At 35.6% G+C, this 18,277-nt stretch overlaps 1 protein-coding gene across 3 annotated transcripts in view; it reads right to left on the bottom strand.

Moving 5' to 3' along the window:
- The window catches only part of supt5h (SPT5 homolog, DSIF elongation factor subunit), an 80,693-nt gene that overhangs the window by 37,233 nt on the left and 25,183 nt on the right, over positions 1 to 18,277 (bottom strand). For 2 of the 3 annotated variants that reach the window (XM_039768272.1, XM_039768273.1), the window contains 5 exons: positions 9,260 to 9,329; positions 2,326 to 2,394; positions 2,068 to 2,133; positions 1,195 to 1,225; positions 921 to 989 (listed from right to left, as the gene is read on the bottom strand). In XM_039768272.1, coding sequence (XP_039624206.1) covers positions 921 to 989; positions 1,195 to 1,225; positions 2,068 to 2,133; positions 2,326 to 2,394; positions 9,260 to 9,329 — 305 coding nt within the window. Of the gene's footprint in view, positions 1 to 920; positions 990 to 1,194; positions 1,226 to 2,067; positions 2,134 to 2,325; positions 2,395 to 9,259; positions 9,330 to 14,767; positions 14,780 to 18,277 lie in introns of all 3 variants that reach the window. The other variant, XM_039768271.1, reaches the window with a different exon arrangement.

Genomic DNA, 18,277 nt, shown 5'->3' with positions numbered 1-18,277 from the left:
ACCTAAAATCTGGAATAGTTTATTGATAGAAATTGACCTGGATAATATGGTGGAGCATTTTAAAGCAACTACTAAAACCCCATTATTTTAATATGGTTTTCTTATAGCTTCATTTTAGTGTAACCCTGATATTCTGTATATGCATTTAATTATCATTTTTATCATGGCTCCACAATCCATACTAACCCCTACTTTCTTTGCTGTGCTTTTTCCGGTTTTCTGTGGTGGCGATCTGCGCCACCATCACAACCTGATCAAAGCACCATGCAGTCGCTACATTGATGGATTGAAAGTCAGATGTCCACATGACCATCATCATCATCTAATTCATCCACGTGGAGCCATGAGGACTGATTTAAATAATTTATTTTAGGTAGAATGCCCAGTGGAGGCTGGACGGTCTCATGGCCTAGGAACCACTTCAGATTTTGTATTTTTTTTCTCTAGCCCTCTTGAGGTTTTTTTTTTTTGTTTTCTTCTGTCCTCCTGGCCATTGGACCTTACTTTATTCTTTGTTACTTAGTATTGCCTAATCCTATTTTTATAGTTTTTCTTTCTTCATCTTGTAAAGCACTTTAAGCTACATCATTTGTATGAAAATGTGCTATAGAAATAAATGTTGTTATTGACAATAAAAATTAATAACAGTTACCAAAATGATTTACTATTATAAATAATGTATTTTTTGTTATCAGCATCAAGGATTATCAAATGTTGTGGTGCACAAAGCTACTAATAACCAGAAAATTTAAACTGCATTGTAAATCACTGTAATTTTCAAATTAACTATTTTTCTATAGCACTTTTCTCTAAATAAGTATGTCTAGCAGGAAATATGAAAAAGTCTATTTACAATGATTTTGTGGGCTATACATTTGCTAGACTTTTTAGTATCAGCAGTAAGAAAAATTGACAAATACCGTGTCTGTGAACTGGTAGGCAATAAACTTTCTCATCAAGGCAATTGCTGTTGCCCTCTCCTCTCCAATCTACAAAGAAGAACAGAGTTTTATTTAAAATAGATGAAGATCCATTTCATCTACTCGATTGTGTTCACAATTTTTTTTTCAGGAAATATACACGAGAGAAAATGAGAAATATTTCAAACTATAATATGTGCTACTTGAAAAATGGATTTTTATGCTCTGAATGAATTAATATTAATAATCAGATAACAACAGAAAAAGCAATTACCTTGCATTTTACTGTCCACAAATTTGGATCCCTTAATTAAAAAATACAAATTAGAGACAAAAATATTTGAATGCAGATCAATAAATAGTAACTAAGCAACTTAAACACTACATTATACATTTACTATTAAGCAAGCACATCTATTCTCTAGTGTTGTTCTATAATAAAAACATCTATCTTTGAGCAAACCCGTTTATTTATATTAATGTAGCATAATTGATGATGATGCATTAAAAGGTGCAGCAAGAGGAATTATCAAATTAGTTAACGGTGAAGTTTAGGTGAAAATAATTTAATATTGATACAGATTCAATAAAACTGCTTATGTTATAACTTCAGTTTTATGATTGTGATGAAACAATGGGGGGGAAAAAGAATTATTTTTCTTACATATGATGTTACAATTTCAGTTTTGATTATTATATGTCTTCAATACTCTATATAAAAAGATTTAAAACGTTTACAATGTCTCATTTCTTCACAGAAGTCAATGAACAAAGGAAGGGCTCATTTCCAACAGCTGTTAACTTTATTAAATTTCATTTGAAGAATTTTTTTCTTTTAATTACGGACAGTATTTGAAATCTGAATTAAGAAAATTTCACTCACCAACCTTTGGCAAAAATAAAACAATATACAGCAATATAATGTGCACAATATGTACCCTGCTGGTACTTGAATCCTCTTTTTGAGCATTTTAAAACAAAGTCCTTTATTTATTAAGCCAGTTAGAGATCGAAATGCAATCATTCTAAATAAACATCTTGAAGGAGGTCACTACAATCAAAAACAAAGCTAAAAATTACAGTACATGTATACAATTACAGATTATGCCCCTTTTCTATTTTCTTACTAATGGATGTAATCACTCACTTTACTCCAGGAAGCAACTGCTGTTGGGTGATGTCATCAGAGAGTTCGTCTGAACCCCCATAGTAACTATAAAAACAAATATAAAAATTATAATATAAACAAAAACAGGTAACATTAGTCAAGTGTATTACTATAACTGAAATATCCATGAGACTAGTTCATCAAGGCTGACTCTTTATATAATCTATTAATGTTAAAAAAATAAGAGACAAAACTCTTGCTTTGTTTAATAGATCATTATGGAACTTTATTACTTACTGTTCTCCTCCAGAAGACTTGGCATATTTCTTCATATAATACTCGCCCAATTCTTCTTCTCTTTGATCTCTGTAGATAAAAAAAAAAGTTACCCAGTTCAAGCTAATGGAAACTAAATAACTTAAAATATTTACCAAAATACTTAAAATATTTTTTAATGAGGAAAAAGGTAGTAAGAATCCTACAGAGCAGAATGGACCTTGGATCTATTTTACCTCACTTGTAAATAAGTATATTTTCTAATCTGAAAAATGAACTCCTATATCACTCCGCTGACTGTACTAAGTAGTATCTGATATAACAAAATAGCACCACAGTGCATTACTAAAATGTCAATACACACTTGTGCTTTAGCAAAAACTTTATTTCATGAACACACACAACCTACACATACTGTGCTGCTTGAAAATTTCTGATCCCTAATTTTTAGTTCTTTAAATGCTACATTTTTAAAGTAAACCCATGTTCAACCAAAACAAGCCCACAACTTTGGAGAATAAGTGATTTACATCTACCAATTAAATTGAATTAAATTTTGGTAACAAAAAAGAGAAAATAATAGGGAAATAACTAGCTCTTAAAAAACAGTAAGTGAATTAGTATAACAATAAGAAAAACTGGAAATATATTGGATTAGTGAATGGGAAAGTAAAATCTTGTGCAAAACAGAATTGTGTACTAAGGTAATTTATTCGTCAGTCAGTACACATGGCCCAATAATGAAGAAGGAAAACAAAATGAACTCTTAATTAAAATCATATAGATTAGTGTAGAACACAACGCCAGATTCCACAAACATCTCAAAATGTCATGAGTGTCTACATACTGAACTGATAATCATGTCCATACATCAGCAGAGAGTAGTCAGGAATTAATATCACATCTCAACATTACAAACCATTCTGTGGCAGTTTGTAAGATATTTGGTGAAAACAGTAAGTTCACTTCTTTATGTAGACACTGTTACAAACATGTATGGTTTAGGGCAGCAACGATTAGTCGACGTAATCAACGACGTTGACACGGATTTTTTATTGTAGACGTGTCATAAACAGAACCTTCAATAGAGGCTCCAGTCACAAAGAACCACATTGGTTTTTGTAACTGCAATGCACTACATGAATGTCTGGGGGCAGTATCGTTTGTTATTGTTTGTCAAGACTGCACACAGTCCTACGCCAAATACTTTTTAGCTGCACTTTTTAAGTAAACATCAAAATTCACAAAGAAAATGTGAAATTTTAATAGAACACATATTTTTTTTCCCAAGCAAAGAGCATCACAATTACTGCAGCACTGATCATTTTACACACTGCAAATGAACTGTAAAAACTATATATAAAAAAAAAAACCTACTGCAACAATCTATTATTATATGTTCAAGGTGCAACTGAAGCTGAAATTCAGTAAATCACCATGCCAAATATACTCGCCCCCTGCATGCTGGCAAATTGCACTGAGACACAACTACAGGTGGTTGCAGCATTCAATGAATATACATCGCCGAATATATTCGGCTCTGCCGTGCTGGCAAATTACACTGAGAAACAACTTTAGCCGGTTGAGGAGTTCAATGAATTTACGTCTCCACATATACTCGGCTTAGACATAGTTCCAAATTGCACTGGAACCGACTCTAGCCAGTTGTGGCGATTTAAGGGTTAAGTGAAAATAATTATAGTTATGTTTGCTAACGTGTTTGGAGCTATAGTAAACGAGTGAAAAGGAGTAGCTGAGCGTTCCTAGTTTTTTTTCTTCTTTTTCTATGTAATATTTGAGTTCATATGAATAATAAACCATCTCTAACTAACGTTAGGTAACTTGTGTTTTGGAGTATATCAGTAATTAGCTTGTTACATATTTTAGTCCGTCATTTTTTATTTTGGCATAATATTGTACGATGTGATAAACTACATCACTTTTCCTTCAGAGTGTGATGATTAAAACATCTTTCTCTGTCTGCAAAATCATTCTTGTGTATTCCTGCTACCTCTGCTCCCTCTGAGTGTCTCTTCTCAGCAGCAGGGAACATTGTTCAGCCTCACACCACAGCATGTCGAAATGCTCACGTTCCTGCACTGCAATCAGGAATATATGAACCGAATCTTTTATAAACTGTACATTATTGTTTTATTTTATTTGTACTGAAGCTTTATTTAAACTTTTGGACTTGAAGACACACCAGTGGCCATTTTTGGTTAAGTTAAATACACCTTTTTTGTTTAAAGATTGCACTTTAGTTTGTATTGTTTAATGTATTTCTTTTTTATTGTGATATTATTGTGGTCACACTAATATAAAACATTGATTCTTTTCAAATTCATATGTTTCACTGGTTATTTTAATTTGATTATTATTATTTTAATCATGTTAATGCAGAGGCATCAGGATGACATTCACAGGTTGACAGACATGAGCAGATGAGGTAAGACATGTACTGGAGCCCAGAACAGGATGTGCAACCACAGGTCACAGGCATCAATATAGTCAGGCATGAAATAATCGTGATTAATCGGGGGGAAAAAAAACTGAACGATTAGTCGACTACCAAAATAATCATTAGTTGCAGCCCTAGTATGGTTATATACTTCTAACAACATCCGAGGCACTCTAATAGATGTGAGAGGCTTTTTACGTTATTTGAGACTTGAAAAGAAAAATACATGTATGTTAGTTTTAACATGTGCTGTGATTCTGGTTGACTGGCTCTGGCATAAAGGTTTCTAACAATTATAAAATAAAGAGTAAACTCCAGAGAAAATTTGAAGCCAGCCAATAGCAGAATTTTAGAATACAATTTGTGGCACTGATGAAAATAAGTTGTTTTTTTCCTGCTTCTCTGTGGACATTAAAATAAGCTAAGTGTATAGTGTATTATCACATTGTTGGAAGGTAATGTACCATATGAAATTAAAAAGAATTCAAGGGGACTGGCCCTTCCTGCTGTCCAAAGATTAATTACAGTCGGACCTTGCTAAATCGAACTCAAAGGGACCCGAAAAAAAATTTGACTTACGGAGTTTACGAGTAAGGGAAAACAGCGTAATAGGCGCAGGTTAATCAAGGACATTATTTTTCCGGCTTAATTATTATACAGTATAACCGTTTATTATATTGTCGTTTTATACGTATACATGTAGGCTACATACCGGTACATCAGCGCTTCCCGATTGGGGGTGCTCGCAGAATCCATCGAGGAAGAAAAATAAAAAACATTATTTGTACAAAATCTTAATTTATCTATCCATTCCTAAATAATTAAATGGGCAGGCTATTTTGTATCAGTGCAATATGCTGCTTGTTAAAACGGATGACTTCCGCTCTTAAGCGCACTTAGTGCTGCGTGGGTATTATGAACTATCATATGAACTCATATTTTTTCATACTTCTTCTCAAATCAAGGGGGTGCGAAATCGGCCTCGTCTGTCACAGGGGGTGCGAGGGTAAAATGAATCGGGAAGCGCTGCAGTACATGCATCTACAGTATGTGCTCTCGAACAGTGCAATGAAACAGGTTACCTTTAGAGAAAAAGTCTGTTAACTTCGTTTGGCGTCGATGTGCCGATGAATCTCGCTCGACAATCTCCTCAATCTCGTCAATGGACCGAAACACATTTTCCTCAAGATCCGGTGCACTGAAGATGTCATCAGGACTGTAATCTTGAACAATTTCTGGCAGTTTCTGTATCCAATGACTGCAATATTCTTCTGGCACTTGCGCACTTTCACCACATAGTATAATAAAACACAATTCCGTGTCTTTTCTTGAATTTGTCCTGCCAACCATTGCTTGGTTTAAATTCTGAATGGCTCAACTCTTTGGCAAATTCTTCTGCTTTTGCTTGCAAAAGCTTTCCGTCAATAGGAACATTCCTATCCCTCGCTTGCACAAACCACTTCAAAATGCATTGTTCAGTGACAGAATACTCACATTCCCTCATCCTCTTCTGATGGCCACATAACTTCTCACTGTACAGTTTCAAAATCTTTTCTTTTTCTTTCAGAAAAGTGGAGAGCGTATTTGTGGGAATGCCGAATTGCTCTGCAATTTCCACTTTCTTCTTGTCGCCCTTTTCGACGGCTCTAATGACGGTAACTTTTTCCGCAATTGACGTTTTAAGCTTACACTTACCAGTTGCCATTTTCGGGGCACGTACCGTACGGGAGACTATGGAGAAGCACACAGACACGAACACTATTCAAGTTTCTTCCCGACAAGAGATTGACAAAGGTGAAGGGAAAATGGGTTAAAAACGTCTTTCTTGAGACAATTTGGAAATTCCAGACGCCACCCGGTTGGTTATGACTCATGGAGCACCGAAGGGACGCGGATTATTCCAGCCACTCACTTTAGTTTTCGGACAATTTTGGTCTCAAAATAGACGTCCTACCCTCAGAGAGTCGCTTTATCACTTGTGGAATACATTAAGATAAGACTTTGTGTCCCTTTTCTTGGTTTTCTGGACCACCTTATCTGAAATGTAGCCTCAGAATAATAACCCAAAGGGCATAGAAAATTCGACTAACGGAGGTTGGGAGCTGAAAAGTTTTCGAGTTGAGGAGATCTAAATACATTGGTCTTAGGGGAATTCGGCTGGGGACTAACGGGCAATTCGAAATAGGGAGGTTTTTGAGTTAGGGAAGGTCAACTTAGCGATGTCTGACTGTAGTAAGTACAGGAAATTTAAAACTTCTGTCATGTTTGCCAAAGGTTGCGCCCATAACATACCGAATTAAAAGATGCACCTTCTTTTCACATATAGGACCACTTTAGTTTCTCTGAACTAATTGTACTTAACTTTACAAATGACTCAACATATACTGTTGTATGTACGTCTGTTTTATGACCTATCTTCTTCAAGTACAGATAACTGTAAAGTATACAAAACTATGAGATGCATTAGTTTAGGATGTCCTTATTAAAATCTCTTGATCATGGTCTTATGTCACCATGTAATGTACTTGTATTTTTTTTTTTTTTAATGAGCCTTTTCCAAATAAACTTTCAGACATTTATTGTTAATGAAAATTAAGGGTTAAAATATTTTCAAGCATCTACTATATATATATATATATATATATATATATATATATATATATATATATATATATATATATATATATATATATATATATATATATATATACTGCTCAAAAGAATTAAAAGGAACACTTTTTAATCAGAGTATAGCATAAAGTCAATGAAACTAATGGGATATTAATCTGGTCAGTTAAGTAGCAGAGGGGGTTGTTAATCAGTTTCAGCTGCTGTGGTATTAATGAAATTAACAACAGATGCACTAGAGGGGCAACAATGAGATGACCCCAAAACAGGAATGGTTTAACAGGTGGAGGCCACTGACATTTTTCCCTCCTCATCTTTTCTGACTGTTTCTTCACTTGTTTTGCATTTGGCTACAGTCAGTGTCACTACTGGTAGCATGAGGCGATACCTGGACCCTACAGAGGTTGCACAGTTAGTCCAACTTCTCCAGGATGGCACATCAATACGTGTCATTGCCAGAAGGTTTGCTGTGTCTCCCTGCACAGTCTCAAGGGCATGGAGGAGATTCTAGGAGACAAGCAGTTACTCTAGGAGAGCTGGAGAGGGCCATAGAGGGTCCATAACCCATCAGCAGGACCAGTATCTGCTCCTTTGGGCAAGGAGGAACAGGATGAGCACTGCCAGAGCCCTACAAAATGACCTCCAGCAGGCCACTGGTGTGAATGTCTCTGACCAAACAACCAGAAAGTCTTCATGAGGGTGACCCAAGGGCCCCATGTCCTCTAATGGGCCCTGAGCTCACTGCCCAGCAGCATGCAGCTCGACTGGCATTCGCCATAGAATACCAGAATTGGCAGATGCACCACTGGTGCCCTGTGCTTTTTACAGATGAGAGCAGGTTCACCCTGAGCACGTGACAGAAGTGAAAGGGTCTGGAGAAGCCATGGAGAACATTATGCTGCCTGTAACATCATTCAGCATGAGCAGTTTGGTGGTGGGTTAATGATTGTCTGGGGAGGCATATCCATGAAGGGTCACACAGACCGCTACAGGCTTGACAAAGGCACCTTGGCTGCCATTAGGTATCAGGATGAAATCCTTGGACCCATTGTCAGACCCTATGCTGGTACAGTGGCTCCTGGTGCATGACAATTCCTGGCCTCATGTGGTGAGAGTATGCAGGCAGTTCCTGGAGGATGAAGGAATTGATACCATTGACTGGCCACCACACTTTCCTGACCTAAATCCAAAGTCCACCTCTGTGACATTATGTTTTGGTCCATCCAATACCACCAGGTTGCACCTCAGACTGTCCAGGAGCTCAGTGATGCCCTGGTCCAGATCTGGGAGGAGTTCCCCCACAACACCATCTGTCATCTCATTAGAAGCATGCACCAATGTTGTCAGGCATGTATACAAGAACACAGGGGCCATACAAAGTGCTGCGTACAATTTTGAGTTGCTGCAATTAAATTTTGGCAAAATGGACTAGCCTGCCACATAATTTTTTCACTCTGATCTTTGGGGCGTCTTTGAATTCAGGGCTCTGTAGGTTGATCATTTTCATTTCCATCAAACGATGTGGCATCCTTTCGTTCCTAACACATTACCCAGTCTATATCAGTATAGATATCCAGGAGGATTTCTTTTCCCCATTGAGATCTGATGTGTTTTCAAAGTGTTCCTTTAATTTTTTTGAGCAGTTTATTTGAGTAATTCAGTTTCCCAGTTGCACTTTATAAGCATAAAATAAGCACTTAATCTGTTTTAGTAACATACTAATAACTGCACCACAACAAAGCAAATTTAACTAAGCAAAAATACAATATTTATAAAGTGTTAAGAAAGTTGAGTGCTATAGCAATCACCATTTAGCATGCTCTCTGTTCTAGGAATACTTTGAATAATGAGCCTTTTTATCAATGGTACCTCCAAAGATTCTGCAGTCTTCTTGCTCCAGATCTGTCCTCATCCAGAACAGCATGATCAATGTTGGAAACTATAGATGAAACAGCTAATTAGACTCAACATGCAGACATGCTCAGACACAGAGAAAGAGGGATAAACATGGGCGAGGAGCGAACATCAACCTAAATCCTTCACGTACCACTTTCTTTGTATTTGGGTAAGACAAACATTAGCCAGTTAGACAATCTTACACATAACACAAAAAAAATGTGATCCCAGCCTTTCTGTGTGAATTATGCAAACTGAAATGTTATTTCAAACTGTATATCTAACAAAAACTCTGTAATGTGTGCATGCTAAAAAACAGCTCTGAGGTTGAATATTCAAAGTCCAGTCCAGGCAGGTTTCTCTGATCTGATTGCTCTAGTGTAAATGTGAACAGAATAATTTTATTTCCCATTTATTTAAAAAAAATGTCAAGATAGTTCTACATTTCATATCTTTATAACCCACTGCTAGCTATGGAACCCTCAGAATTAAAAATGAGAACTATATTCATAGAGACATGTTTCTAACATAAACAAATGATGCTGTAGAACTGAGAAAAACAACTGCTCTCACCCATTCATTCATTGGTTCTTAACAAGTAGTGACTTCAAAAGGATTTACTTTTAAACTAGCTGTCGGAATATTACAAGTGCTGCTCATTTTCACTTGATCTTCTCTCATTCAGAGGAAAAGCTGACCTTTAGTTAGAATGTGTTTAATTTGACTGAATTATTAAACAGTCTCTGGATTCAAAATTAACTAATAATAAAAATTAGTACTTATTGCCATTAATTTTGTTTTTGTACAACAGTACAGCACATTCAAGAAGAAAACGTAGATACATATTTGGCATCTATGCACACTCCCTTTTCTTTTTTTTTTAAGTTAAAACAACCAAATAAAAAGAAAAGATTAAATTTGAACTATAAAGGAGTAGCAATGAGTTTATCTGACCACAAAAAGGCAATCCTATCCCTGAATATAACTCAAAATGTTTCTATATGGGTCGTAATTCTGGTATGACTGTACCAATGTGGTCACCAGTCTCATTCATTAATGGATAATGGTCATTTTAAAGTGAGTGATGCCTATGCCAAATTAAATATATAGAGAAGGTAATGTGCCAAATAAATAAATATAAAAATGAGCCACAAAATTAAGCCAACATATAGTAAATTCAAACTTCACAATGGAATAAGTAAAAACTGTAAAAACACAAATATGAAGCAAAAACAGAAAGGCAAAAAATGAATGAGTTTCCGATTTCAAAACCAGTTCCAATGAAAACCTGCAAACACAGTGGTATCTAACCATTGTAACAGAACACCTTTCAATAAAACATTGTTATTATGCTTTTAATAAACGTGTGAAATGAGAACCCCAAAAATATGGTAAACATAGTAATTTGGGGAGGACTTCACTACTATTTAATTAGTATACTTGGCCTATCAACTATAAAGTGTGAACTGGAACTGGCGATACTTTAGCAATTAAATGTCACTTGCCAGAGTTTCATGGCAAGTTCTAATGAATGAACTAGTATATTGTGAAAATATCTCGTACATCAAAAACAACAAATAAAACACATGCATGGGACAAACACACAAACTGAATAAAGACATGTAAAGGACATGGGACAAACCACTGAAACTGGGGCTTCTGTTTATAAAATAAGTGATCTTTGTTTAAATTAGGATGATATAGTGCTGGGCGGTATACCGGTTCATACCAAAAAAATTTTTTTTTCTTTTGTTATGATATGGAATTTTCTTATACCACAACACCAGTTTAAACAGCCTAAACAACATTCGGAACGTGGCGCAGCGGGAAACTGTTTAAGGGGGGACCTTTTTCACTGCTGCACCGCTAAACACACATGCAACGGAGTACATGCGTTAGTGGAGGTATTGAACGGTGAAAATGGACAGAGAACATTCTGAAACTGAAGCAGACGATAAAGTTGAACATGATGATACAGAAGAACATTTGCCGAAAAAAGGAGCCGTGTCTGTTGTCTGGAGATACTTTGGTTTTAAAAGGTTGGATGTGGATCATTATGTTCAAATGTGTAAATACTGATTCTATACTACTGGATAATACTGTGAGCCAAGTTGTACTTGTTTTATTTTTTTTTTCAATACTGTGTAATGTACCTGGGTACTGTGTAATAGTGTGATGACATGTTGGATTTATTCTCGACAGTTCCACTTTATTCTCACCGTTTATGTTGAGATTAAAGTCAACATGTTGACTTCATTCTCGTAATTTGTCATTAAAGTAGAATATCATAAACTAAACTTCATCTTAAAATGAATATTTCATTTACTTGATTTTCTCAAACCCCATCATAATTTATGTAGCACAATAAATGCTTTGTGTTAAGTGTTCCCCGAGCCATGGTAATCGCTAAGCGCTTCTTACACTGACTTCCTCTTGCACTAAGAGGAGGCTCAGGCAGCGATCACCACACAGAATACATTCATTTCATGATATTCCTGCTCCCTGAACATTTAGAATACTAAGATAAATAATTGATATTTTCATGATGACATGTATTAAAGCATGTATTAATCATGTGGGGGCACGGAGGCGTGGAAGGTGCACACTGTGTTCCCTGCCTTGCATTTGTATGTTTTTCTGGTGGGTTTACTCAGCGTGATTCAGTTTTTTTTTCCAAAGTCATGTAGGATGTGGGGTTTTGTTATGCTATATTGACCCTGCTAGCGCATGTATTGCTCGTATTCACCCTGCGATGTGCTGGCTCCCTGTTCAGGATTTCCTCCTGCCTCACACATAATGTTTGCTGGGATGGGTGCAACCCTGATTGGATGGCATAATCAAACATGTATAACGAAGATTTTTTTTAAAGTTCTGAACACTCCGTGGTCTAAGTTTATAACTAGTTTTAATTTCACAGACATTTATTGCATGGCGATTGGTTATGTGGCGAAAGAAAAAGGAAGGATAGGAACTGGGGGTTTGGTACGTCAGACAGAGACAACACGCATCCAATAAAGAAAGCCCGCTCAGAAGACGATCCACTGAATTCTGTATTCATGTCTCCGACCCCCAGATCACAAACCCAATATTTACACAATATTTAAGTTAAACCTGTGCGATACCCATTCATACATCAAGTTTTTTAGAGCCTCGTCACACCTGCCATTAAGTTCTTCACACTGCGCATACACCTGGGGACCCCTTACTGCGAGGGAGAAGCACTACCGTGCATGTTTAATACCTGCTTTAATGCATTTAATCATGAAAATTTATCTTATCACTCTACACTTTCAGAGACCCGGAATATCATGAAATTAATGTATTCTGTGCAGCGATCGCTGCCTGCGCCTCCCCTTAGTGCAAGAGGAAGTCAATTTATGAAGAGCGAAGCGATTGACAACTGGGTCGGGGAACACTTAACACAAAGCATTTAATGTGCTACATAACTTATGACGGGGTTTGAGAAAATCTAGTAAATTAAACATTGATTTTAGGATGAAGTTTAGTTTACGACATTCTACTTTAATGACAAAATAAACTATGAGAATAAAGTGGAAATGTCGACTTTAAACTCAACATAAATGTCAAGACTAAAGTGGAAATGTCGAGAATAAAGTCAACATGTCGACTTTATTCTCAACATAGTTTTTTTTTCTTGACCGTGGCCCTAATACATTTCCATAGGCCTATTCCACAAATAGCATTATAAACATACGTTTTAGTATTTATGCATACAGCTTAGTTTGAAGCAAGGTCCATATTAATGCGGTTTGCCTTAATGATGGTTCAGCTGGTAAAGATGTCATCACCAAGTTGCACTTGTTTTTATTTTATTTTAATTTGGTGAATACTGTGTAATGCACCTGGGCTTGAAGTCTTGGAAGTAATAGTATTATTACTGGAAGTTGCACTATTATTTATTTTATTGCTATTATTTATTAGTTTAAATACTATACAGTTTAATGATGGTACAGTTGTTTAAAAAGTCACTTTAATGTGTCACTGGACAGAGATTATTAACATTAACAAATTGTAGTTGCTTTACAAAAAATATTTTTTATTTATTCCTTTTCTAAGACATGTTCAGTGCAATACAACTTTTGACAAGCACCTCTGGATATTTTACTAAGTCTAAATGCCTCTTTGGATGGTTGAAAATATGTTGTCAACATTTTAGTTTAAGTTGTTTGCAAACTTTGTTCAGTAAAAAGGCTCTATATTTTGACTGCATCTGTCATGCGATTCCTTCTCTTCATTAGTGCCACCAAATTGAAAACTATCACTTTATGGGGCCAGGCAAACCTGTATTAATACTTGTGTGCACATTAAAATGTTTTTTTGTACAATGTACAATTCTCATGACAGTGGAATAGGTTATTCTTAGCCAGTAACTGCAGTGGAAAATGTGGTTAACATCCAATCATGCATGGGAAAAAAATACTATCCAATACCGTGAAACCAGTATAATTTTGAAAAATACTGTGTTATAGAATTTTGGTCATACCGTCCAGCACTAGGATGATCTTACTCTGAAGTTACTGGTTACATGTATTGTAGGTAAAGTCTTGCCTTGAGCTGAAGTCTTACCTAATAAGTTGGCTTGTTCTCATGGACAGTGTAAAAAATGTAAAGCTACTTATCCTGCAGTAAAAAATGACCAATATGTGCATTGCTGTCTTATAAGTATACAGATAGTTGGTCGGTTATATTGGAAAACTTATCAACTGTAGCAACAACTGAGGTAAACATTAAACAGGGCGATCAATAAAGGATAAAACTTGTCCTCTGATTAAGAGATTGACTGAGGTGAAAATATACAGCAATTACTGTCACCTGTATACCCCAAAGAGTCTGAAATTGCAGCAACACTGTGCTTGCATGCGTCTTTGGTCAAGTTGGTCAAGTTATAGCCATGAAATTAACTATTGAAAAAATTAGAAGAAAAAAGCCAGGCAGTGTTTCTTAGTACAAAGGATCACTGGAGTTTGGCACAACCTACTTCACAAATTTAGATGAGACATTGGGTAAACCTGGTCAAATCCCACTAAACAAGCTTGACAGAAGCTGTAAAATTTCCAGTAATCACAGCCAGTTACATATATTATTATATCTATACACACACACACATTACATATACATATATATATATATGGAATACAGTGATATACAGTAAATACGGAGTAAATAAAAATGTATTAATTCAAGAAATGGGCTTATTTGTACAATTATGTTATTGTACAAAATTAGTTTCAAGTTCACTTCACTTCCTAATGTATTTATTACTACACGACATATTTTAGTCATCTGTTGACATCATAATTATTACTACTAATATTCAACTGAAAACATCAGAAACAGATTTCCATGACACTTTATTCACAAGAACAGATATGCAGACATATAAAAAAACAATCACACCAATCACATCAACAGCTACATAAAAAAATACAAGGCAGGGAGGGGGTGGGGGAGACGACTCACCTTCTACTTCTTCTACTCATGAGACGAGCCAGTGGACAGATGATGTGATGAACAGAGCATGAGCCAAATAATACCATTGACAGCAATCACAATGGGCCAGGGGAGTGGAATTGCAGCATGTGGGACATTTGAGGTGAATCAGGGAAGGGAATAAAACATAATAAAAATGTTTAAATAATAAATGCAGGAAATGGCACACAAAAAAGCAAAAAATGTTAAATAAAATATGAACATACTCTCAAAAGATACACTGTAGTCAGAAGGGAGAACACTCAGTCAAACTGGAAGTAGTTCAAAATGGATGCAATATGCATATATTTTTTAAACAGCGAGCATATTATATGTATAAGAAATTGGTTACAATACAAAATTCAAAGATATTTAGGTTGGATGTTTTAAAATGAAACGTATTAAAACAACTTTTGTATGATTGGAAAAAAAAACTCAATAATGAGAGCTCTTAACTTTTAACCAACAAAAAAAAAAAAATCTGGGCCATACACCATGGGATGAACAGGTAGTCGTCTAAGCAAAGTTCAAAAAAAGGGTAAGGGAAAACTCCATTTATATAATGTGTTTAAAAAAACAAACAAAAAAAAAAACTCTAGACAAAGAGACTACATGGACTGAACTACGTATCTAGACTATCAATACTAAATATTTAAGCCATACTTTCATATAAATACATAAATACACAGAACAAAAACAAACATGGCCAAAAGAAGCCATAAAAGCTACCAGAGAAATTTACCAATAAATTATTACGCAGCAACTATAGGTTTTAAACTAAATATATACTGTATATAAAAAAAAAGCTAACAAGTATGTTTAGAGAAACTGGACTTAGCAATTTTACAGGCCAAGATACATGTTTCTTATTATCTAATGTCCCTGCTTTTATGTGAAAAAGGCAGTAAAATTACTGGAAAGTTTTTCAGGAAACAGGGACATTTTAGAAACTTCTGTAGTATTCCTACTGTAGGAACTCTAATCATTAGTAGTTCCCGATAGGTAGTTCCCAGTATTTTCTTTAGCTCCTATTCCAGGGTATATGCTTTTTGTGCAACCTGGAACTATAAGGAGAGAGCTTTGGGCAATGAATTGTGCCGACTGCTTGACTACAAGTATTGGCACCATCTTAGACATCTGTTAGTAGTTTGGATTTTGGAGAGTTAATGGTGAAGATGAAGCTGAAAACAGCAAAACAGATGGACAACAAAGTTCAGCCTTTATTAAGTGTGCTCGGGGATGATGATATTCAAAAGGAATTTGAGTCACCCATCCCAAATGATAAAATTTTCATCACATTTGGCTGAACTGGGAATTAACCACAGCGCAAGGAAGTGTCATGAATAACTGAAAAAACTAAAGCAAGACTGCAAAAAAAAAAAAAAAACACGCCATAGTAGTAAAGAAAAACCAACAAAATGTTTTGCATGCTGGACACTATTCTTGGTCAAAGGCAAAATACTCTGGAAATTTCAGAATGGAAGAATCGGCAACAGTTTTTTCAGAGTCCACCATGGATAAGCAACAGATACTTCTCTGATACTTCCTCTACTGAAGATATTTGTAAATTAATATCTTAGCAGTAATATACATCATATTTTTACATTATTTTTGCTATTCTGTAATGCATCAACAATAGTTTAATGTTTGTACATGTTTCTTAATTCATGTTCGGAGTCATATTACAATCTCATCTCTACTTGTTGCACGTGACTTTTTATTAATTTCGGATAACAAATTTCTGTGACAGATAATACATGTGCTATGACTCCCCCAAATCAACATAAATGTCTGAACTTACTGAATGCATGATGCAATTCTGCATGAAGTGTGCCAAGTGTCTGACATTGTGGCAAAGCCGTCACTATGCCAAGTGCTCAGCTCACGTAAAATTCATCAGAGCTTTGTAATTTATATTCCACAGCATGTAAGTCAGATCTGTATATATTTGGACAGTGATAATTTTGGCTCTGTATGCCACCACGATGGATCTGAAATAAAACAACCAGAATGTGATTGAAGTGTAGACGTTCAGCTTTAATGTAAGGGGTTTTCCAAAAATATTGTATGAGCCATAATAAAAGGTGTCATTTTGCTTGACTTCTCACTACAACCAAATATTGAAAGTGATCATTATATTTATAATTGTTAGTTTTTCCAAATACTTTTGAGTCCCTGAAAATAGGGGGACCATGTATAAACTGTCTGTCTTTTCTAAACAGCTCTTACAGTATTTTTGTTAAACCCATTGAATTAAAGTTGAAAGTCTATGCTTTAATCACATAATTGCTTTGTTTCAAATCCATGGTGGTGGTGTACAAAGCCAAACTTATGAAAATCATGACAATATCCAAATACTTGTGAACCAGAGTGTAATACACATTGCAATGCCATTTCAAGAGAGTTTATAGTCATTTATTACCTAAGTGAAATAACTGGAGCATCGACAGTTTTCAGGTTTGTTTTTACTTTATTTTTCCCACAATCATGCAAGGTAAAACAATGTGAGCGACTATAAGTGTGACATTTTTTATTGACTATTTTATAGCCATCTGCTAAAAATGCACAGAAATTCACACCTAGGAAACAACATTCAGTACTGTCGATAAAAATGGCAGAAGGGGATTTGTCAAAGGGGGAATACAAAAGCATTTCAGTGCAAGCCAGATGAGACGGACAGTGATTCACACCTTGGATACCAATGTTCAATGCATGTGGCACTTCACATATTTGGAATAATAGTTCCAATTCCTGGTATGGAGTTGGAATGTAACACAAAAGTGTCCAAGGACCACATGTGGCTCAGGGTCTACATTGTAGATCAGTAAATCAAACATTTTCTCTAAGAACTTATTTCCGTATCATTATTATGGTCTGGTACAAATGACACTATACCAATTTGTTGGCCAGATCACAGTTCCTGAGGCAGTACTTGTTGATTAACTCCTTGAGCTTACACATCACTTTCCAGGATAGAACCATTTCCTCACATTTACAAGTGCTAAGTTTCAGGACAACTATGTATCGGCTGCATCACACACAACTATAAATCATTCTAGTGCAAACTGGAAAGAAGTCTACACTGTCCAAGAGAATAACTAATAATATCTGCAAGCTTTGCGAGTGCTGATACCATATCCATGAAAATGTATTTACTGGCTTCCATTGAAATTTAAATTTGATTTTAAAATCCACTTTCACACTGATACAGCCAGAAACAATATAACCCCCAACTTCATAAGCTACTTTTGCTTATAGCTTTGTAGCATATTTGCAATCTGATGATGTAGCCCTACTTAAAACTGTAAAGAAATATAAAAGGAGCTGGGAGTTCACAACTATAGATCTCAGCATTCAAAGTAAGAATCTAAACTCAAGCTCTTACCACTGCATACTCACTACAAAAACTGCCAAGTGTAGTCATAGTGTATATATTGTATACACTGCAGCAACTGAGTCACCATTACTAAGAGAGTGTGGGGTGAACAGTTTGTTGGGTGG

This window comes from Polypterus senegalus, chromosome 11 (genome assembly GCF_016835505.1).
Source record: "Polypterus senegalus isolate Bchr_013 chromosome 11, ASM1683550v1, whole genome shotgun sequence".
Classification (NCBI taxonomy): domain Eukaryota; kingdom Metazoa; phylum Chordata; class Cladistia; order Polypteriformes; family Polypteridae; genus Polypterus; species Polypterus senegalus.
Note: the sequence above shows the minus strand (reverse complement) of the source record. Positions and strands in the feature narration are given on the sequence as shown.